Source organism: Camarhynchus parvulus, chromosome 3 (genome assembly GCF_901933205.1).
Source record: "Camarhynchus parvulus chromosome 3, STF_HiC, whole genome shotgun sequence".
NCBI lineage: Eukaryota > Metazoa > Chordata > Aves > Passeriformes > Thraupidae > Camarhynchus > Camarhynchus parvulus.
This window is the reverse complement of record NC_044573.1, coordinates 7,678,990-7,702,546: the sequence shown is the minus strand read 5'-3', so window position 1 is coordinate 7,702,546 and position 23,557 is coordinate 7,678,990. Positions and strand designations below refer to the sequence as shown.

Genomic DNA, 23,557 nt, shown 5'->3' with positions numbered 1-23,557 from the left:
GGGCTGCTGCCTCGGACGGACCGAGCAAAGAGCCGCACTGCTGGGGGACAGGACTTCCCCGATCCCAAACCCCGCGGCTATCCCGCCGGCTGAGCGGGATCTGTGAATCCCAGCTCTTTCCCGATTTGCTTCTCCAGTGCCCGCATGCATGGGTCAGCCTATACACAGAAGGTTTACAAAGCCACTTATAAAGCCAAAGTTTTCATTTGCTAGATTTTTTTAAAACTCGGACTTTAGATTTTACAGGATATTACAGGATAAAAATGTTACAGGTGAAAGCAAGTGGCAATGGAGAACTGAAATTCTTAGAATTGCAGAGTAATAGAATCACTGAGTTTGGAAAACCATCGAGTTCAATCATTAACCCAACAGTGCCACGTCTGCCACTGAACCGCGTCCCTGAGCGCCACATCTCCATGTCCCCTGAACACTGCTAGGGAGGGTGACTCCCTCACTTCCCTGGGCACCCTTTGAGTTAAAGACATTTCAATAAAGACATTTTTCCTAATACCCAATCTAAACCTCTCCTGGTACAACTTGAGGCCGTGTCCTCTTGCTCTGTCTCTTGTCACTTAGGAGAAAAGACCGACTCCCACCTGGCTACAACCTCCTCCTTTCAGGGAGCTGTCGAGCACAATGAGGTCTCTCTGATCATCCTTTTCTCCAGGCTAAACATCCCCCAGTCCCACCTCAGAACCCTTGGTGCTCCAGACCCTTCACCAGCTTTGTTGTCCCTCTCTGGACACACTCCAGCCAACGATTCTGCAAATTCCTGCTGAATTTTTAGAAGCATGTAGTTGGTAAGGGATAAAATCGGGAGTGTGATCTTTTCATGTACTCCCTAAATACAGTCACAAATAACTCTAATAATTAGAATATTAAAATAACAATTTTAAGCCTGTAAAATAAACCTGGAAATGGTTAGGTAAAAATCAAGCAGAAAAGGTGTTTCAGATGAGTGTGTGTATGAAGTAGCCACATTTTGCTAGCATAAGCTTCTTGCAGGCCAATCCACAGAAGTCTCTTTTGGCTCAAGCTCTAACTTTGACATCTTCCATGCAGAACCCCATCCCTGCTAAGGAAATGAAGCTCCAAGGGGTGCACAGGTATTTATTTCCAGTTCTGTGCAGTTCTGTGACTCATGCACTGCAATGAGGGCTCTCAGTGCCATCTGGCCTGGCACTGAAGATCCCAGCTCCTCTCCAGCACAGGGGACAGTGCTGGCCAGGTTTGCAGGTAAAACCCCTTGTACCCATGCCTATGTCAGCAGCACTGCTCACCCTCCCTAGAGCACCTCTCATTCCTGCCTCTCACAGCCACTCAGACATGATTTCACTGGAGAAGCATGGCATGAATTTCTCACAACAGGTTATTAATTACAGAACAGACTTTTTGGTTTATCAGCAGAGAGCTGATGGTTGCCCCAGAAAGGGCAGAAATATGGGAGGGTTTCTGAGCACAGGTTCACCCTCCAGAGTGTCGACAGTTGGAGATAACTGAGTCATGCACAGGAGCATTGGCAAGGGGCAGCAGTTCCCAGTCCTGCACACACAGAGCTGTCAGAAAAAGGAAGAGAAGATGAGATCCACAGGATCTGGAGCCAATGGCACGGACAGCTGAAGCTCTGCACCTCTTCCCTGGCTCCCACTACTTTTGGTAGCCTAAGCAGAGCATGCTGCATTTGACTAAGGCCACATGCAGTTCCCTAGAAGTGATCACAGCAAGGGCTCTGATGCCTCAGGTTTTAGCTTTTTTATTTTTCAGATTCTGTACTGTTTTAGTGTGTAGTTCTGAGCTTCATATTAGGGAATAGTAAGCTCTCTTCACAGAATAGGTGGTCAAAACAATTCCTTCTCTAGCTGGGGACCAAGGACAACCAATCCAAATTTCAGGCCCAAGAGCATAAACAAGGGTGGAATGAAGAGAGAAAAACCAGAAGGATGGGACTTCATGGGCTGGAGCTGTAATTGGACAATTAACTCCAATATGCTAAAGGACCAGTGTGGTATTCACATGCCCTCTGAACAGAGAGTGGCATAATTCTCTCTCGGGTTTTTTCCTGGAGAAGCAGAAAGGGAAAACAAATTTTATCTCTGCTTGCTGTTCCTGTTGTTTTTCACATGTGGAATGTGTTGGAAGATTATTTACCTGAAGGCATTTGGTAACTGGATTCTGCTGAGGATTGTTTTGTTTCCTTGGCCAGTCACTCAAAGTTGTGTCCTGACTGTTGGGACACAGTCACAAGTTTTCTTTAGTATTTTTTAGTATTCTTTGTAGGTTAGTTATAGTATAGTATAATGTAATATAATATAGTTTTAATAAAGTGAGAATTCAGCATTCCAAAGCCTTGGAGCCAGATGACAATAATTTCCAGATGTTGGGGTCATCTGATTTCAATAGACCAGAACTTGTAAAAGTGAGAGATCTCGTGACTGGTTCTCCATTTTGTGACCATTTGGGCTCACCTTGGGTGTAGCCCTGGCTGGGCTCTTGTACTGCTCAAGGTGGATCCATTGAGGCTTTTAATAAATCCCTACTTTATTCTTTAACTCTGTCTAGCCTTTGTTCTAGGTCAGTCTTCACAAGGCATCAGTTCAAGGCAAACTCATACTCCTGGAATGGCTTGAAAAGTATCCAAGAAAAGGAAAAAAAGTCCACAAACCCACTAAACAGAAATGTAGCAGAATTGTTATTCTTTCCACAGGAGATCAACTTGATCTGAACTACAGAAACCTGCAGTAGCAGAGACACTGCAGACAGTACTGGTAATGATAATCAGAGGAAATAAACAGCATCATCTTTTCTTGTCATTAATCTTCCCATACAATGGGATCTGCAGGACAGGGCTGGAAAAACACTGCTGTATTTCAGGCTCTCAGCACACTACTTAGAACTCCAAAACTCCACATAATTCCTTCAGTGCTGTATCCAAGCAATTTCAATAGTAACTTCACATCCTCTGCTCTACCAGACTGCCCAGAACTACTTCCAGACCAGACAAGTCCCCTTTTACAGTACTGACAAAAATTTGGAGGATTATCCGGTGACATTCCTTTTGCAAGAACTCATAAGAATTTAAAGGAAAAAAAAAAAGCTCTACCTTTCGGTTGTTTTTAATAAACCCTTCAGTTCTTCAGCAAAAAGCTGAATATGTTTCTTAGACTGCTTCTAAGGCAGTAATTTCAGAGGGTATTTGACATAAATCAAGAGAGCAGCAGCAATAGAAGAGGTACAGGAGGGCAGCTGGGTTAGATTTCTGTCCACTGCCACCTACTGTTAAAACTCCACCAAGTCAGACTTGTGAGACCTAATTCCCCAAGGATATGATTTCAGAGCCCAGAAGGAAGGAAAAACTTTGGAATTGAGATTGCTGTGGAGAAAAGGAAAAAAAAAGGGGACATGCCAAGAGAATTGCTCACCTAAACTCAGCGGGCTGTGGCACAGCAGCTTCATAAGTTTGGGTTCTTTCCAGCAATGTTGAAATTCTGGCACCTAATTTAGACAGCTACTCTTCAGCTCAAGATAAGGCTTTTCCAGGCAGTGATTCAACACAAAGACCTCGATTAGACCGTGTTGTCAAACTTCCTCACAAAGAGAAAATGCAGCTAAAGAAGAGAAAACAGATGGTTTAACACTTTCAGCACCTACATTCAGTTCTGCTAATCCACCAGCTGCCCTCTTGTTGTTGCTAGATTCATTTCCACTACTTAATGCTGCATTCTTACAATTGGATTTGTTTTCAAAACATCAAATAACAGACCTTACAGCAGAAACAGTTTGGGGGAAAACATGCAGCAATGACTGAGCCTATCTCCCAGCTGGAAAATAAATTTCCCTAGTTCATAGAACCATAGAATCATTAAGGTTGGGAAAGACCTCTAAACTCATTAAGTCCAACCATAACCCAACATAGCCAGGTCCTTCACAACTATAGGGCCATAACTATACATTTTTGAACACTTCTGGGGCAATGATTCCATCACTCTCCTGGGCAGCCTGTTCCAGTGCTTGACCAAGTTCCAAAGTCTGCACATAACATTTATGAAATCTTTTCAGAAATTTGCTAACATCAGCTAGGACATCCCATGTTATTCCAGTGGCTGCTTCCAAAGAAAAAGCTTTTGGTCGATGCTACATTCAAAGCAGCACATCAAGAAGCATTTAACAAGTGTGAATTTTAAATTAAGACACAGTGGCTTGCCACAACTTCTGTCATCCTGTTCTCTAAGTGTAAAGTTTTCTGGGACATTGAGGAGCTGTACAGCAGACATACCTTCACCTTGCAGATGAGCCACTTGTCTAAACTTGTGTCTGGAAGCTGAAATGAGCCTCCTTAGGGAGTTTATCACATCAGGGCATGCTTAATGCAGAATATCAACATCATCATCATCATCAGGGCCCTCCTTGGATGGTGTGTGCTTTGTACTCACACCAAGTTCATTTTGGTCGGGACATATGCTTCCTTATTCACACTCAGATTAAACCTATTTAAAATCTAAACAAATAACTGTGTTCTGTCACATTCCTATGCCACAGCTGAAACCAAATCTAGATTTTCCCAACACAAGGAACAGCTGAGTTACATTTACCTCACTCAGAGCCATGAGAGAAGGTGCCTTGCTTTGAGATAGCACTTACTACTACACAAAGTAAATATAAACATCATTGGTCACAGTATGTAGGAGCTAGTCATGCATATAAGTAACTACATTAAACCACCAAAGTTCAGACTCTGTAACTTTAAAGTTAGTTAAAAATTATTTCTTGCTTAACTTGCATCCTCTCTGTAAACTAACCCCATTATCTAAGTTGTGACAGTCCCACATGCACCCACTGCACAAAGTACATTATCATGTTACTCAGTAAACTAATAATTGTACAGAGCCAGCAGCACTCAGAAAATACTTCCGAAATTTGCATCAATTTTGCTGCAACATATTCAGGCCTTAAGCAGATCATTTAAATACAGTTTCAAAGGATGATTCTCTAAAAATAGAAAGTGTCATTAATATCACAAGCATCATTCACTTTAAAGAGAAGTCTTCAATTTATTCCAGATCAACAGGAATTATTTAACTAAAGCTCCTCCAACTTCTCAAGTTACTTGCTGGAAGAAAATTCTAATTTCCTCACTCAAAAGTCTTTTCTATGTAATTTAAATTCTGTGTGGGGGTTTTTCCCTCGCAGGTAATTGAACAACTAGGCAGCAAAAGCAAGTCTGCACTGTGCCTTCAAAAGAGAAGAAAGAAACTTCCTCTTCCATTAGACCCCAGCATCCTTCAACAAAATGTAGGCTGGCACAAATCAGTGTTTTGTATGCATCACACACAGCTGCCATTCTTCTCAATAACCAAATTATATTCACTACACTCACTCTGGATCTCTGTCAACTAATCTGAGCACAGATCCTGACAGAAGACCCTCTGTAACAAAACGTCTGTTTAGGGCAATTACAGTGGGTTGGGAAAGCTTTATCTGCCTGCAACCACTCACCCAGCCCCATAAAGGAGCTGGCCAGGGAGGAAAAACAGGGAAGGAACTGCAACAAATGCTCATTAAGCACAAATATATTCAGCTGTTGGAAACAGCAATTCTGTGATCAAAATGCCATTCCTTCCCAGAAACTTTAAGACAGTGATTAGCCACACAGTGACTGTGGACCTTCATCCCAGCTGGATGTTTGGAGGATGTGGAGAGTTAAATGAACACTGCCATTTTACTGTTGCCTCATCCCTATTGCTCAACTGCCAAGAAGCCAGACTTAGCTCATGCTCGCAGTCCCTCTGGAGTCAAGAAAGAATTAAACCAGAAGGATTTCAGAAAATATAAAATTATTTCAAGATCAGGCCCTCAACAATATCTTTTTTGTAAAGTGACTGCAGGACTGAGCAGACCATGTCTTTGTAAACCTCTTCTCATGGTTAATTTATCTATTTTTTTTTTTGCACTTTCTCACACAGAGCTATAGTCCTGTGCCTCAGAATATCACACTCTGCTTGAGATAACCCTGGCAGACCTGGGGACATCAAAAGTACTTGTGCAGTTTGTTGTGTCTATGGCATTTCACCAAGCTGAACTGATGTCTCTGAGACACAGAGACGTTACTGATGTCTTCCCTGAATTATCTTTATCATAGTGTAAATATCTGCTAGTATATTGAAATTAAAGGAATTCCTTGGAACTTACATCAAAACTGAGCTCTTCCTCATGGTGATAACTAATTCTGTGCCCTAGGGATGGCAAACACCCTACAAGAGAATAATACAGAGAATTAGCAAAAGTCATGTTATCTAATGAAAGCCTCTCATTTTTTTATCTAAGCTTGTTGATAGAAAGAGTATTTGTCTGAACCCTTGTCTTTTTTGTTCCCCAAGTACATCAGTTTACCTGATTTGTAATTAATTAGTAGTAGCATAGAATTAATACAGTATGTGTCTACAAAGGCCATTTTCCCTGTGGATATGAAAACATTTTATGTTTTTTCTTGAAATTTGAAACAGAAAAACATATTTGATGAAAGCTTGACTGTGCAACATGCCTGGCCTACATAAACCACTCAAGATTGGTCTGGTCCTCACACTTTCAGTTCAGAAAAATCTAGAGAGAATGTATTTTCTGTCTTCCTGTCTTCTACTTGTTTTCCTTTTGCCTCTACCTCTCATCTCCCATGGAGCATCATATTCTTCTGCCTCTCAACATCAACATATTATTACTCTCAGATACCTAATATACAGTATTACAAGTAAATAAAGGGGTAGATGTAGATTTTAGAGTCAGTTTCTCAACCAGATTTTTATACAACATTTAGCACTACTGGGTCCAAAACTGATTAAACTGCAAAGGATCCAGTTAAATATTTATATTGATTTAATTAAACTGGGATAACATTCATATCTGAAGCTGACTTCATACCACAATATTTACTCATTTACCTATTAGAGGATTAAAAGTTTCAGCTGTGAAAGATTAATGTGTTCAAATTTACACTGCTGTATTTATTAACAACACACTCAAGGGAAATTTAAATATTACTTTTTTTCCATTTTTAATGCCTTTCACAAAAAGACCTTTAAGCAAGAAAGACTTTACTCTGCCTTAGTGTCCAGCAGCCTGAATGAAAGTACAGCTGTGTGAATTGACCAGACTTCTTTCAAATTTACCATCTTTTTAAAAAAATTCCTAATATCCATGAAGTGAGCAAACTGCTGCTGCCCCCGAGAAGAAAACATATCGTGTGGGAAAGGCTTTTCAATTTTTCTATTGATTACACTGACTTAATAAAACAAATCTGTTCTCCTCCCACCCAACTTCTGCTCTTACCATCAGTTTCTGAGCATATTACTTCTCTTTGCTCCAATATTCCTAATCAACATGACAGTTCTGACCTACTTACACACTTTCCTTCACCTCCATTCCCTGCTGCTAAATTTTTTCCACCACTCCCATCTTCCCAGATGTCTGCTTGTTAGCTCCTGCTTCTCAGTCTCTTTCTACCCTTTCTTTAATTTCTCCTCCTTTCTCAGATCTCATAGATACAACCTGACTTGTGTTTGAGCCAGGCTCCTTTCTCTTCATCACGGTTCTTGGTGTTGCTTGCTTCCATACAAAGCCTAACCAAAACATTCCACACAATTTCAGTAAAATTTCACAGCCTGAACACACCGCACTCCAATCAATTGGGAGCACAATATGTAGTCCAGAGTATGGGGAAATCCAAATTTCATTCCCCCAAACATAAATCAAAATATTATGTGGATTTTTGCATGAAAGGAGTGAAAAAATTCATTTCCCCTAACACCTTCTTGTGAGTCATTGAGAAGTCAAAAAAAAATCAATCCAACTATGCTCATAATTCTAACATGGTTAAATAAAAACGATGGCTATTTCAAGATTTTAAGATTTAAGGCTATTTCAAGACTACACATGACATGTAATATGCAAACAGATTCTACATAACTTTATTTTATCCCTTTCAGAAAATTAGCAAGGTTTCTGGCTTCACAGTATCCCAAAATAACTGAAAAGTTCATCCACTGGAGAGTCTGTAATGGGGGTTTTGTGAAAGTGCATGAGAACTGTGTTTTTCCAAATTAATGCAAAGTGATGCATGCTCAGAAAAATGACACCAGATACACTGGGGAAGGACATGAGTCAGAACCTGGAAGGCAGCAGAATTTCCCAACTTACTAAAATAGACTCATTAACTGTTAAGCTATGTATATAGTTAGCATAAAATATATATTGTTCATTGTATTTATTCTGTTTGGTGATATGAAAAACATACAGCTTAAATTTATTAAACATAGAGCTGTATCTAAAAAACTGAAATTGTCTAAATTATATGACCAAAAATAAAAACCACTCCCTTGAAACAATGTGAAATCTTATATGCTTACGTAGGATGAAAAATCCTACTTCCTTTTAAAGCATCAACACACTGGCAGCCCAAACTTCACGTGCCAAGTCACAAGTTCATAAAGAATTCTCCTGAGTGAATTTTAAACTGCTGACGGTGCATGTGAAAGGAGATCAGGTCTGAAAACCATGCACAAGAATAAAACCCTTGCTGCAAGATAGCAGCATTGATGAGTTGAGGGGAGGGAGCAAAACACTTCCAGATCCATACAAGGCACACAGTGTTCTGCTCCTAAAAAGGAAATATTAATTTCAGCACACATTTTTGGAGTGCCATTAGGATGACACATATAAAGCCTTACCCTTGGATTTGCCCTGCTCCCAAGTTATTTCTTTTCCAGATGCCTCTTTTTGGTTTTTGAGGTTTTTTTGTTTGTTTGTTTGGTGGGTTGGTGTTTGTTTGTTTGTTTGTTTGTTTTTAAGAAAGGTTGCAGGTGACTTTCTGAGGAGAAGGGTGAGTGAAAGAAATGGGTTAGGATAAACCTTCAAAGAGAGAAAGCACGGCTGAAAAAAAAATGTACGGAAGTGCTGCAGGCAGCTAATTCTTTAGTCCTGTAATATTTCAAGCTGTACTACCTTAGTGCAGGTACTGAAAGAAGAGGTCTCATTCCCCCCAAACATTTGATGTCTTTCTCCCACACATTTTGCTACCAGCACTCTTGGGATTTGTTTAGTGATTTCCTCTGGCAAGTCAGTCTTCAGCAGCACCAGTTCCCAGTCAAGCACAGACACCCAAAGCTGCTGATGAGAAACAAAGCAGCAACAGCTGAAGGCACTGAGGAGACTGGCACCATAGTTTTCAAAGGCTGTGCCAACTCCTGTCAGGCTAAAATGCTTGTGAAACTGAGGAGTGTCTCTTCTCAGAAGCACCATGGAATGTTCTAGAAACAGCTCTTGGTCCCATCCCTTTGTTGTCCCAGCAATCTGATCCACAAACCTCCTTAACATACAGGATAAAGGGCAAAATAAAGGAGCAGAGTTTGCTTTATTCTGGGTGTTCTGCCGGCTCAATTATGGCTGGTTCCAGGCAGTGGTTTTTGGGCTGCCGAGGGTTTTGCCAGCTGGCTCTGATCCCAAAGGTTGGCAGCGGACCTGCAGCCCCCTGGCCCCTGTGCCTCCCCCTGCCACCAGAGCAGGGGCAACTTGAACACCAACCACAGAAGGGCTGCTCGCCCATTCACAGGTGAAATTCAGCAGGTTGGATTACTTTGTAATGAGGATGTAGTTTTGTCTTGCTCAGGAACTACAGAGATATTTTCCACCGTGTAGCTGCCTCACTGGAATCCAAGCACATTCTCCCGGTAGGTTACTGTGCCTGTGCAGACGGAGCACTGCCGGATGGGGCGCAGCAGCATCCACGGAGGTTTGGGAGCTCCTTCCCACGGAATTTCCTCAGGGGCATGGAGAGGGAGGCGTTCATCCCTTCTCTCCGGCCTCCAGCCGTAGAACACGAGGGGATGCTCTAAAGCCGCCTCGGGGGAAGTTCAGGTTGGGTATTAGGGAAACTCCTAACGGAGAGAGTGGGAATCCTGCACGGGAGTCACAGAATCATTAGGGTTGGAAGGGACCTTTGGAGATCACCAGTCCAACTGCCTGCCAAGGCACGGTCACCTGGAGCAGGTGACACAGGAACGTGTCCAGGCGGGGCCTGACTGTCTCCAGGGAGGGAGACTCCAGGGCCTCCCTGGGCAGCTGTTCCAGCTGCTCTGCCACCCTCAACTTAAACAATTCTCCCTCGGGTTGGCAAACTTCTCATGTTTCAGTCTACGGCCGTCGCTCCTCGCCCTGTCTCCGGGCACCACCGACAAGAGTCGGGCACCATGCCTCTGGCACCCGCCGGCGAACGGCTCCCCAGGCAGGTGCAGCGACCCGAGCCCTCGAGCACCGCAGCAGCGCTGGGGGTTCCATTTCCCTCACTCCTGCGGGAATGCCGGGGCGGGCCCGCCGTGACGGCTGCGGAAGAGGCGTCACAGAGAGGCGGCGCTGTCCCCCCGCGGAGGAAGGACGGGCTGCAAGATGGCGGCGCCGGAGGAGCGGCTCGTGTCGGAGGGCGAAGGCGGCGCCCCGGGCTCGGCGCGGCTCTCCCCGGCCCCGCTGCCGGAGGCCGCCGAGCCGCTAGCGCCCATGGAGCCGCCGCCTCAGAGCAACACGCTCATGGGGCTGCCCATCGTGGCTATCGAGAGCATCCTCAGCTTCCTGTCCTACGATGAGACGAGCCAGCTGCGCTTGGTAGGGGCCGCGGAGGGGAGGCGGCGGGGCGGGGGCCCCGGGGCTGCGGCCGGCACCGGGCTCAGCACGCCTGGTCCGGGGCAGGGCGGCGGTGGCGGTGGCCCCGGTGACCCCCGCCGGGCTGCTGCGCTCGCCGGGGAAGGGGCTGGATGAGGTGGGGTGGGTGGGATGGGGCTTTATCCCTTCTCCGCTCTCCGTGTGCGCTGCCATACGCGCATTCCTAAAGCTCTTTATACCGTCTCCTACTTCTTTCATTCCTTTCACGCTCTGAGAGAAAGCACCGGGCTGCCGGCGGTTCGTTTCTCCCGGTGACTGGTTGGGGTGGGTAGTCTATTGTGTCTCATATGTGTGTTTATTTTTGCTTATAGGGCTTAAGCCTACAAGTGTAGGAGGTGGTGAGCCTGCTGCTCCAAGAATCCTCCCCTATCTAGAAATGTGGGTCAAAAAAGATTAAAAAAAAAAACAACCAAAAATACTGCTTGCTTCTTCCAGTCTTAGTGGATGTGTAATTAATACCATATAGTATCTGCACCTCTGAACTTGATAATGCCAAAAAACCCCGCAGCTGTCAGCGAGGAGATCAATGTATATCAATATTTAACTGCCTGCATAAGGAGCCTGATGTAAACCATGTCATATTATGATAAGCTGTTGTCTTACTGAATCTCTTACGAGGTTGTAAATGGAATAATAGTGAGGGAATTAATGCACAGCTTATGTAACTCTCAGTGAATGTGCATACACTGTACCATTCCTATTTTAAGAACTCGATTAGTCTAAACTGGATAATATTACAAGTGTATTTCTGCAGGAAATTGGACTGCCTGTGTCCTGGATCAGCAACCTGAAGTGTTGCATCCTGACTGTAACTATAAACCGAAAGCTCTTCAAGCAGAAAATCTGTTCTCATTTATACTGCTCCAAGCACACCAGTTCCTAAATATTTCTAGAGTGTGCTGTCAGTTCCCTCAAGGCTTCAGCTTCTTCTATGAGAGTAGGTAGTGGATCTGTCAAAAAGATGTGGTACTTGAGAACCACAGAATAGCCTGAGTTAGAAGTGAGCCACGAGGATCACAAAAGTCCAGCTGCTGGCCCTGCACAGGACATCCCCAGGATGACAGGTGTTACCCGCAGTTTGACCAGGGGAAAGGGAAATAAATCACATGGTGTTTGGTGTTGGTGTCCCCAAGATCCCAGGTGCACTTGCAGTTTGACCAGCAGGAAGGGAAGTAAATCACATGGTGTTTGGATATGCCACCTTTCAGGCTCAGAACTGCAGGTACAGCCCCTGGCTGCAGCTTTCCCTTGCGTCTTATGAATGGTAGTGCTTTTGGGAGCTCTCACAAGTCCACAGAAGGCTTTTTCTTTCTCCAGCTCTCAGTGTTTGTAATGCTCTGTTGGCAGTGAAGGTGAGGAGGTCAGGACTAAATCAGCTGTTTAACTCTCACTGGTACTCCAAGTTCCTTTTTCTAGAAGAGGACTGGCCCTTTCAGAACTTTCAGAAATATGCAAAACCAGACTTGATAAATACCAACTTTGACACACATGTAGAACAATACTGGGTGTAAAATGAAGGAAACTATTCAGTTGGTCTTTCCCTACTTTGAGTTTTTGAGTCAGTGACAGCCAAGAAAATTAATCTCCATCAAATTCCTAACTGTTCCCTTAAGCACATCAGAAGGCATTATGAGCATTCTTCTGAGAAGAAAGTAGCCTTTTGTTAACCAGCAGTAATGTAAAGAATCAAAGCCTTTCTGGTTTGAGCCCATAAGCTTGATCAGCTGGGTCTTTCAGGTGCCTGTTCAGAGCTGAAGGTGTTCTTTTGGCAGACACTGGATGTTCTTCGTAGCTCCAGGTGCTTTTGTCAGAGAATTAAGGTAGCCTTTAAAAATAGTAGTGCCCAGGCATAAATTCAGAAATTTCATTACTTTGGGATTTTTCAAGGTGGTGAGTAGCCTTTGAAAATACCTGCGTGTTCCTGCTCTAAGAGCTGCCTTACACAAACAGTAAATTTTTGTTTTCTGTGAGGACTGACTTGAGCTGCTTATCAAAGATGAATGACTGTATCTTATAATAAGTAGTATTGTGCTAAAGATACATTGCAGGAGCACAGTAATTGAATGACAGATATGAAATTGCTCAGGTCTCATGCATTTTAGAAACATGCCCAAAAGCAGCCTCATTACCCCTTAGAATGTGGGATTCCATGGGATAAAGCATCTTGAGTAAGGCAGGAAAGTCCAGGACATCAGTTGACCTAAACAAAGTCAGATCATACATGTTTAGACAAAAAATGTGGATTCTCTGAACCAACAATTTTGATGCATTTTCTGGATCCCAGCATGGAAGGAATGGATGTTTTAATGTGTTTTTTATTTTGGATCACCTTAGCTCATTGATCCATTAAAAAAAAATATCTCTGGACTGAACTGGGTTTGGATCTACAGTGTATACAAAACAACAGACTGCGGAGTTGGCTGGGTGGGAGGACACAGAACACCAGAATGTTTTCAGATTGAAATGGAGATAGGAATGTGCATTGTTTATGTAGAGCATAATGAGGAGCATAATCTCAGGCATAAGATCCAGAAGTCTTTTTCTGTCCTCAAAGGATGAGGTAAAGAACATTTCCTGCTTGTGATGATTGCCATCAGGCAAGGCAGGGCCGTGGGCCCCTCATTGTGCACAAAGCTCTTGCTTTCCTGAGCATAATGCTGCTGTTCGTGGGGTCACTGTGTGAGAAAGCAGAAATGAAGCACCTACAGGTTAAGCAGTGAAGTAGATCCAAGGAGCAGAGACTAAACAATAGGTATTCAGAGAGCAGTCATGTCTGAAATGAGGGAAATCTTGAGCCCTCAAACTTCTGTTCAGACAAAGTGAATGAGAGGAAAAGCAGCAGCATTTTGCTTTCAGTCCTTTTGAGTGTTTACTTCATCTGCTTCCTCTGATGATCCCCATGAGAGAAACACAGAAAACCCCGAGGATGCCAATGTCTGAAGCTGTAATGCTTTGGACAAGCCCACTGTGCATGCTGACAGGCAAGCTCACTATCTTCCAGCTTTTGAAGGCTCCTTTTACAGGGGTATCTTTAGTGACTTGCAGAAGCTTTGAAATTTTTACCTCAGTAGGCTAATAATGAAATTCTTAGATTCCAGTTTCTTTTTCAGTCACATGTCTGAGCTTGGAAAGGCATTTCCATTCATGCTGTTACTGCAACAAGCATGACTAAAATCACACAGTCCACAACCTCCTTCCATGAACACTCTGAGAAGGTTATCTTGGATTCTGACACACATCAGAATTATTGAGATTCTGCAGCAAACTTGTGCTTGTTTCCTGCACAGCACAAGTGAGGACTGATAGCCTTTGGACAGCATGGCTTTAATATTCCCAGTCTATATTTACAGGCATTTCTATTTTAAGGTTTCTTCATGAAGTTATAAGCATCTTTCCACTTACTTTACCCTAGAAAAGGCATGTTACAGACCACGGTGTCAGTGTACTGTCTAAGAAAAATAACATATTGAATCTAAATACTCTAGGATGTTTTATATTTGTTTTGGAGCTGGTTACCTGGTAGTGAAGCTTGGAAGAAATAAAACATGCTTTTTAAGGAAGTTAGTAGATTGTGTCAATGTGTTTACAAATGAAGTGGAAAATTAGTTTATAGGATCATAGGAAGCTGCTTTCACGTAAAAGTCAGCACATGAAGAAGCAACCTCTCTTTCTGCTTTTTAGATGGATTTGGAATACCTTTCTAAACTGAAACTTGAACACAGGGTCTGGTTGGACTTGACCTTCGAGGAAACACAGCCTCTTTCAGCTCTGTGACTAAAATAAGAAAATATTTACCAAAATTGCAAATACAAGGATAACGAAATTCAATTTATGATCTGTTGAATATGTAATCCAACTGTCTTGGACTGCTATGGACCCCTAAAAGTGTAATGAAGCTACTTTGCGTACAACTGTGCAGTCTAGAAGAGGTATATTGTTCCTACAAATCCAGGTGCTCTCTGGTTTAGGTGGTGAACTAGCTGAGAATTACCAGATGATTGGTAACATAAGTTGCAAACAAGCACTTTTGATTTCTGGTGGTCCCGAAGTTTGGGATCGGGACCGATTATTGGCTAAATATGGGCAATGTCGAGAAATTGGTGCAAATAATCCTTCTTGCTGTGCAGGGCAAGCAGAGGAGGAAGGTTCAAACCCCAGTGCGGTTGGTGTGTTGGGCTGCAGCTCCTGGGGGGCTGCAGCTCTGCCGGCAGATGTCACTGTGCGCCAGGGTAAAGCCCGCTCTGCTCTGCCGCCTCCGAGCGCGGCCGGAGATGTTTCCTCTGGTGCCCGGTGACTGCAGAGCTGCCGCAGCCCTGTGCGGGTCCCGGTTCCTGCTTCAGGGGTTCGGTGCCATTGGAGCTGCCAGAAAGCTGCAAAGCCTTGACTCAAAAACGATTTAAATCCGCGCGCCCCTGGAGCTGCGAGCTCAGGGAAGAAAGAAGGATTTCCTCCTTCCTGTAGGAAGGGCCAGCATATTTCCTTATACGCAGGAGATGATTTAACTGGATCACTGAGTGTGGGGCAGAGTGTGCTGAGGCTCTTCCTCTGCCTTTTGCCTGGCTGATCCTTCTTTGTTAAGGATGTAATACCGAGGAGCACAGACAGATCCACAGCCACTGCCTAATGGGCTGTCCATACAGAGCTGTCTGAAAGAGGTCAGGTCTCACAGATCTTGGCAGAACTTCTTTCTTTTTATGCAGAAGGCATTACACAAAGTAATTGCAGGTTTTACTAGGAGAGGTGAGAATCTTCTTCCTCAAGGTGTAAACTTACATTGACTTTAAAGTTATGAAATGATGAGTGTAAGGAGGAAAAGAGTGTTTATTAAAAAAAAAAGAGAAAGTGTATTTATTGGCAAGTGGAGTCACAGTGGCAGCTGTGGACCTAAGTACCTAAAAAATCCCAACAAAACCAAAACTATTTCAAAGAACAGTTGGGTCACTAAGCCCTTGTATCTTCAGAATTGAATAGCAATTGCTTTAAACTTTTGTATGAGTTGGCTTTGTCCTGTAAGTGGTAACTTTGTGAAGGTTTAACTTTAGCAGTTTATTTTATCTTCTGCAGCTCTTCATGTCCCTTCTTCCTAAATCTGTGGGGCAAAAACCCCTGAGACTACTGGTGTCCAACAGCAAATAAAGGAATCCTTTAAACAGAGGAGAAAAGACTCTTACACAAAAAGGAGACTCTTGTTCCATGTGCAATGTTTTCCAGGTGTTTTTAAATGTAATTGTGGTTGAGTTAAAAAACATAAGCCTTTAAGCACTGGAAGAAAACCACCGTGATTTCTTGTCTTTAAAAGTTTCTGGTTTTGAGACTACAAAATGTTAATTTCATCTACCAGAATCACTGTGGAGACCATGCAGAAAGCCAGGCATGGGCATTTGCAACTTCCATTAAAATCAGAGGAAATTGTATTTGCTTCTAATAGGTAACATTCAGCCCACTGTCTCTTGTTAGGCAAAATCAGCAGAATTATTTGTGAGCTCTGTGAAAGATAGCTGCTTCTTTTTGGAGTATCATGATATTTGGTGGAGGTGGGAATGCCTTAATCTCAACTGCAGTTTTTGCTTGTTGAAATGGAGCAAAAAACATTAAGAGAATCTTTTGCTGCCTGGCAGGTAGGGATAAGATAATAGTAAAAGTGAGTTGTGGCTTTAATTGAGCCTTAAGGTTTCTTTTTACTTAAATACAGGTTTGTAAGCGCATGGACTTGGTTTGCCAGAGAATGTTAAATCAGGGATTTCTGAAAGTGGAGAGGTACCACAACTTGTGTCAAAAGCAAGTTAAAGCTCAACTTCCAAGGTATGTACCAGTTAAAAGTGGAATTAAATTTAATTGTTTTAGATTCATTTAAGCAGATTATTGAAAAGGAAGTCCTTTCTGGCTAATTCTCTTATATATCTTGAAAATTTGAGTCACATTTGCCTTTATTTAATTTTTTTTTCTAAAAGCACCTTGAACCTAAGATTTAGTTACAGAATAGTGGTGTGAGAAGTGTGTCTGGTATTTCAAACAGAGAAGTCTGGGTTCTGTATTACTCAACTCTTCTGGCAAATCAAACGAGGAGTCCTGGGAATGAATAAATGCCATTCCTTTTCAAGAACAACTGCCTTCACTGATGATTTATCAAATATTCTACTTTAAAAAAGGCAAGGTTTTTCACTGGCAAGGATTAAATGGGAACAAGGAAGAGGGATTTGACATGTGAGCATTACTGGGAACTGGTTTCTCACTAAAGCAATGTCTTTCTTCCTCTTTCCACTGAATAAGAGCAGCTGCTGCTGTGTCCTATCAGATTTCCCAGAGTGAAAAAACTAAATGCTACTTAGCCTAGAGATCCTTTATCAAAAAGGGTTTCTAGCTAGTTTAGTTTCAACCTAAACTTCACAGTAGTTCTTTACTATGTAAACTTCACTACCAATATATTACATTTATTATTTCAATTGCATTGAAGTACTGACCATGTGAGTGAGTGGGATAAATATATTCCCTCTGACTCAGTATCTGCTGCTAGTCAGTATTGCAGCCTTGTTCTTAAATAGTCCTCAATTACATACAAAATTTACTATACATAAGGTATAGTAATTACTTAGAGAACGAATTTTGTCTTAAGAAAGTGTAGCATGATGTTAGTAGCTGGGTCTCAGTCAGTATCTCTTATTTCTGTGAAGACAAATGTTAGTGGTTACAGGGTTTTAAGGGTGAAATTAATTTGGCAAATGTTACAGTTGGATTTTTTGACTCTTTGTTAAATGAGTGTCACCTTGTGGTCTGTTTTCCAGACGGGAGTCAGAAAGGAGAAACCATTCATTAGCTCGCCATGCAGACATCCTCGCTGCTGTGGAAACGAGACTCTCTCTCCTAAACATGACTTTCATGAAGTATGTGGATTCCAATCTCTGTTGCTTCATACCTGGAAAGGTAAAATGCAGACTATATTATGTGAATATGTATCTGTGTTTAAAAAATAGGATTGTGTAACTTAACCTGGCACAGCTGGGGAAAATTGATATTGTGTCTGTGTGTATATATATTTTTATATATATATACTTGCAAATAAACCTACAAGCCAATACTCTGTTTTACCAGGCAGTCTGAAATGAATAAACCAGGCTGTATTTAAATATTAATTATTTTAAATTAGATTTCTATTTGCCGTTAGATTCTCTCTTGATTCTGATGTTTGACTTGTGGTATACTCATCTTCTACAACCTTTTAGAAGAAAACATGTGATCAGGCCATCTGAAGATGTAGTAATTTAGATTACACATAACACTAGGTACTCAGTCAATCATGATTTTAGGTACCTTCTTAAGGCTTTGAGTACTTCAGGTTAATTGAATTAAGGTATTTAGTATGTCAAAACACTGTTCTGTATTATAGTGGATGGTATATTTTTGTACAGTAGGTGGAATTAATTTTAAATGTAAAATGTGTTAAATGGGAACATTACTGAACAGTTCTGGTGTTTTAGAATAGCAGCCCAGCATTAAATACAAATTATGCAGGCAAGATGTACATTGGAGATACCGATGTTTTATAAGCTGTGAAATCACCAGTGCACAGGGGAATTGACAAAATCAGGCTCAGAGGAAGACTGGTACAGCTGAGGGATTAAATGAGATCAGTGAACATTATCCTAATGCTCTATTCATTGATCTTCCCATGTAAGGTTCGGATATGTTGATGTTACTTTTTTGTGGGCGCAGAACTGAATTGCAATGAGATGAATGGAAAAGTTCTCTCTTGGGTTCTGGGGAAGCATGCAGGCATTTATGCATACAGGGGTAGGATAAACTGTGGGCATGGAATGTATTCTTATCTTGAAGAAGTAACTATTTCTGTTACTCTTGGTGATGTGATATTTAATTCATTTTAAATTATATTCTTGTATAACTTTATGCTGTTACATACCATGTATTTTAAAAAAATTAATATAATGAAGTCAAATGAACTTAAGTCCCTGATACTTACATAGTAAATGGGATACTTAAAAAAAAATGTTGCTTTACTCTTCTGAAGAGTAGAGGGAACAGCAGTACTCATCCTAGACCAGGGGTGTGCAGGAGTTGGGCAGGTGAGCTTGCTTTTCCTTGTGAGCACCAACTTGTGAGCACCTTGATTTTATTTTGATACAACTGCTAAAAAGTTGTTGGTGTTTTTTTTTAAATTATTTACTTAGTGTGTGAGTTTGCTAGCACTGCTGCATTCTCAGCACAGTTACCAGTTCACCCATTAATTAATATTTTAGTCAATCAGATTCAAGGCTTAGTGTTCACTTGCAGTCTGAGGTTTCCGTCCCACCTGCTTTGCTTCCCCCAGGAAATTTCACCATAGAACTGCCAGGAAGTGAATTTGTGTTAGAATATGCAAATCCTGTTTTGAGGTTCAGCATTTTTTGAGAGCAGAGCACTGCTGCAAGGTTTTCTGTTGAGGATGTTGTTGCTAACAGGATGTAAAGTGGATGAAATTAGAGCAGTTATTTGTTGTTTGTTGCTTGATGAGAAACTTAGGTCTTGTCTAGCTTTTGGGACTTTTTAGCTAAGCTTGCTTTATCAGAACAGAAGGTGCAACTGTATTACAAGGTCCTTATTATGTGTGTTCTTCAAACATTCTAAATCCAGTCCAAAATACCTGTACAGCTTTGGCTAAGAGACCAGCACTCCTATCTTGACCTACCTCAGATTTTAATGCATAAATTGAAATCTCCTTTCATCTCTCTGTATCTCTCCTAACTAAAGGGCTTTGCTTTCCAAACCTGTCAGGAGAGTTTTGTTCTCTGTCAATAGTGAATTGATGTTTTGTAAATGAATATATTTTGGACTTAATCTGAATTTGCAATATTTTGTGTGTATGGAAGTGGACTCAAGTAAATATTTACAGCTCTTCAGGCTGACATAATGCTAATTCTTGCTACTCCAATTCTGGTTCATGACTGGCAGGGGTAGTGACTGCTCTGCTTTAGGGCTTCTTGCTTCAGGTTCTCCTGAAGGAAATGATCATGCTTTGCTGAGTATAGATTATGTAACTTGCAAGCCAACTATGCCTGTACTTCAAATTTCACCTAATGAGCATTATTTCATGACTTTGAAAGAGCTGTTGTGATTAAATGAATAGCTTCTCTGATATATCATGAGCAACACTTCAAAAAGCTGATCTGGAACTAAAACACACAGTGGTGTGCAACTGTTATGTGGTAAAAACCCCTAAATATGCCAGAATTCCTCGAACAAACTGAAATAATCTTGCCTTTATCAGAAAATCCTAATTCTTCTTAAATGTTTTAGGTAATAGATGAAATTTATCGAGTGCTAAGATATGTAAACTCTACAAGAGCTCCTCAGAGAGCTCATGAAGTTCTTCAAGAACTAAGGGACATTTCCTCCATGGCTATGGAATATTTTGATGAGAAGATTGTTCCAATACTGAAAAGAAAGATGCCTGGGTCAGATGTATCGGGACGTCTAATAGGAACTGCCCCAGGTATTAATTCCAACGTATAGTTAAGTTTTATTTAGTTGTTCTTTAAAACAATCACAACACTGTATGTTTTCTAAGCTCCCTCCCTTAAATGGGAGCTTTATTACATAAATATTGATGATACTTGTTTCTTAAGAATGCTAACTGAAATTCATTTGCTTTGAAAGTTAAGGAGCCTTTGTACTACTAAAAGAACAGTCACTTGAATGTATGCTAGAATTATGCATAGTGTGTATTCATTAAACAAATGCTTTTGTGCCACCAATGAATGAGACTTTATCGCTGCATTTGGTTGAAATTTGGCACATGAGATGACAACTCGCTGCCTTTTATTTTTAGGACAAGCTGCAAATGAATTTGCCTAAGCTGTAATAGTACATAGAGGGCTGGAATGGGCTTTTTTTACTTTGCTGGGGGTACTGTTTTATGCACTAACAAGCAAAATAATTACAGGTAATAATGAAAAGGCAATTAAAATAACAGTCTATAAATAAGCCATTAAACTGGTCCTTGGAATACTCTGTCAGACTTTTCAGAACTTTTGTGAACTAAACTCCAAGGTAGTTGCCTCTTGGCTGACTTTATCCTAATGGTAAAAGGCAAAAGATTGGTAAAATTGTAGAATTTTCCCTCTACAGGATGTGTTCCCATTTTAGAAACTGTGAAATTTAACTTTCTAGAAGGATAACTTAGTAAAAATTGAGGGCGGAAAAATACATTTTAAGTAAAAGCAATAGGCCTAACTGCAGATGCTTTTGTTTCTTGTATGTCCTGTCCATCCTTTTAGCCATAAGTGTGCATGCCACCTTTAGTATATCCTTCTAATTGTACTTTAATTTTTATAATTATATAAATTTTAATTTTAAAATTATAGTTGGGCTAGTTGTACTTTAATTTTTAAAATTATATTTGGGTTTAAATTTTTTCTAATTATATCTGTTGGTATATAGTGAGCCTCTCAGCTGAGGAAGTATTGCCCAAACCCACAGTTGATATCAATCAGCTTTTCAAGGCCAAGGCTTTGTGGTGCATAAAATGCCTCTCTCTTGTTGAGGGAAGGGCATCACCTCTCCAATAGCAACCCCTTAGTGTCCCATAATGGTAGCTGTGCTGCCATCCTAATGGAAAAAAAGGAGGAAAAGGAAGATGACTGTTCCAGACTCTTCTGTCTGTAGGGCACTTAAAGTTGCACCTTAATTGCACAGCGTCGCTAGAAGAGTATAATGACAGAAAAAGTGAAAGAAATTATACAGTAGCTGTTAGTCTCCTTGATTTGCAGGAACTTTATTAGAATCAACAGTTCCAAGCTCAGATTCCAGTATGGTTTTAGTGCTTAGGAGGAGTGATTCTAAAGAAGCATGGAAAATAAATTCCTTTCTTCTAAAATGTAAGTTATACCAAAATACCTTGTTAAGTTCCAAATTACAATTTTTAGAACTTTAGCTGCAGCTAAGACAGCAGAATTTTGCTGTTGTAATGGAAGATATTTATTCAGTCTTAACTATTCCGTGTTAAGTAATTTAGAGGTGTTTTGTGGGGTTTTGTCTTAACATCTGTGACACTAAGTCTAGATGACAACACAATAGTTGTACACAGTTTTTGATACAGCAAAGGAGGGGGGGGCTTATATACAGGAAATGAATTATGAACTTTTTTCCTGACTACTGAAAAGCTGTAAGTATTTTAAATTAAAGTGATTGTGCTCTGAGATTACCACGTGTTCTTGTTAGACACTTCAATGACTGTAAATCTGTTTGCCTGTTCACGTTACTTGCGGTGGGTGCTCAGATTCATGTGTGGGGAGTAGGGATAGGCAAAATACAAACACTGGGATGCCGTTTGTACCTGTGAGTTGCAGAGTATTAATCACAGTTGTCTCTGAAGTTCCAGGGCCTTCTGCAGCGCTGACAACAATGCAGCTGTTCTCCAAGCAGAGCCCTTCCAGGCAGGAAGTCACCAAGCTGCAGCAGCAGGTGAAAGCCAACGGCACAGGCCTGACGGCACTGAAGCGGGAGATCTCGGAGCTGCGCCTCAAAGTGCAGGAGCAGCAGAAGCAGCTCCAGGATCAAGACCAGAAACTGCTTGAGCAGACCCAAATCATTGGGGAACAGAACGCACGCTTGGCCGAGCTGGAGCGCAAGCTGCGGGAGGTGATGGAGAGCACAGTAGGGAATTCGTCGGGTTCCGGCTCAAACGAACAATCTCCCAGGAAAAGGAGGAAGGCGGTGGATTCCACAGACTGTCCTAGGAAATCTAAACGTCTTCGGAACAGAAAATAACTGGGGAGGAGACGGCGCCTTGAGGAGGATACACTGCTCTAGTAGCCCAAGCAGGCCTGCTTGTTTGGATACTGTGACCAGCTTCATGGTGTTGCTTAGGCTGCTGGCTCTTCAAAACACCACTTAGACTTGAACAGTGATTTTCTTTCATTGACTTTTCCCCTGCTTTCTATATGGGTGGGCCTAATGCACAGAATCTTTAAGATTTGCAATAGCTACATACTAACCAGACCTGCTCTGTTACGTTTTGAAGGGTTAACCTTTTTTTCCGTGCAGATGTGTTTTAAAGTAAACTTATTTGTGTTTATGCATATGTTCACATGAAATCTTAAATAAATTGTCTTAACTGACTAAATGGTTAAGAGTAAAAACAGATGTCCTGTTCACTTGAAGGAAAGATCCGCTTTTAAAACCTTGTTTTTGAGAACTTGACCTTTTTTGTTACAAGTGACCTTGTCTGGAATGTCTGAAAAGTAGTTAATACTTTTTGGGGTTCTCTGTAACGAGTAAAACTGACTTCTTAAGCTACAGTATTGGCTATATATTTTTGTAAACTTCCACGGAAGGGCCTTCTATCCAGTCTTCACATGCATACACCCTGGTTCTAGGTCTTGGGAGCCATATTCTACATTTGCATGGATAGATGCATGTACAGCTTAGTCAGCCTGCCAAAAGCACTTGCCTGAAACTGTTCCAAACTCTGGGAGAGAGCACAGAGACCTGTCAAGCAATTCCTTTTTCCTCAGCCATAAGTCAGTCTCTGCTTTCAGCACAGCAGCTCTGGGGAGTGTTTGAGCCCGGGCTGTGTGGCTGGCCCTCACCCTGCCTGGAGGGCAGGGATCCATTGTTAGCCAAAGCTGGAGAATGGAGAGGCTGCCTGTGCATCACTTGGGTCATGGGTCAACACCGAGCACCTGCCAACTGTCCCTGGAGTCACCAAGCTCAGGGGACATCATTGGAGTGAAATGCTGTATTATGGTAAAACTTCAACTATTTTGTGTGTCTGTGTTGGGGTTGGGGTGGAAATTTCTCTGTAACACTGATGACAATATTCTAAGCTTTCCTTATCCTAAAAGGTAAATCACTTCAGACAGAG

At 41.7% G+C, this 23,557-nt stretch overlaps 1 protein-coding gene across 1 annotated transcript; it reads left to right on the top strand.

Moving 5' to 3' along the window:
• Nucleotides 1-10,419: 10,419 nt before the first annotated feature.
• Nucleotides 10,420-22,991, top strand: FBXO28 (F-box protein 28). Its single transcript, XM_030946212.1, has 5 exons — nucleotides 10,420-10,644; nucleotides 16,394-16,503; nucleotides 17,484-17,622; nucleotides 19,990-20,185; nucleotides 22,067-22,991. The coding sequence occupies exons 1-5, from the start codon at nucleotides 10,432-10,434 to the stop codon at nucleotides 22,459-22,461; spliced, it is 1,053 nt and encodes a 350-aa protein (XP_030802072.1). The 5' UTR covers nucleotides 10,420-10,431; the 3' UTR covers nucleotides 22,462-22,991.
• The last annotated feature ends 566 nt before the right edge of the window (nucleotides 22,992-23,557 follow it).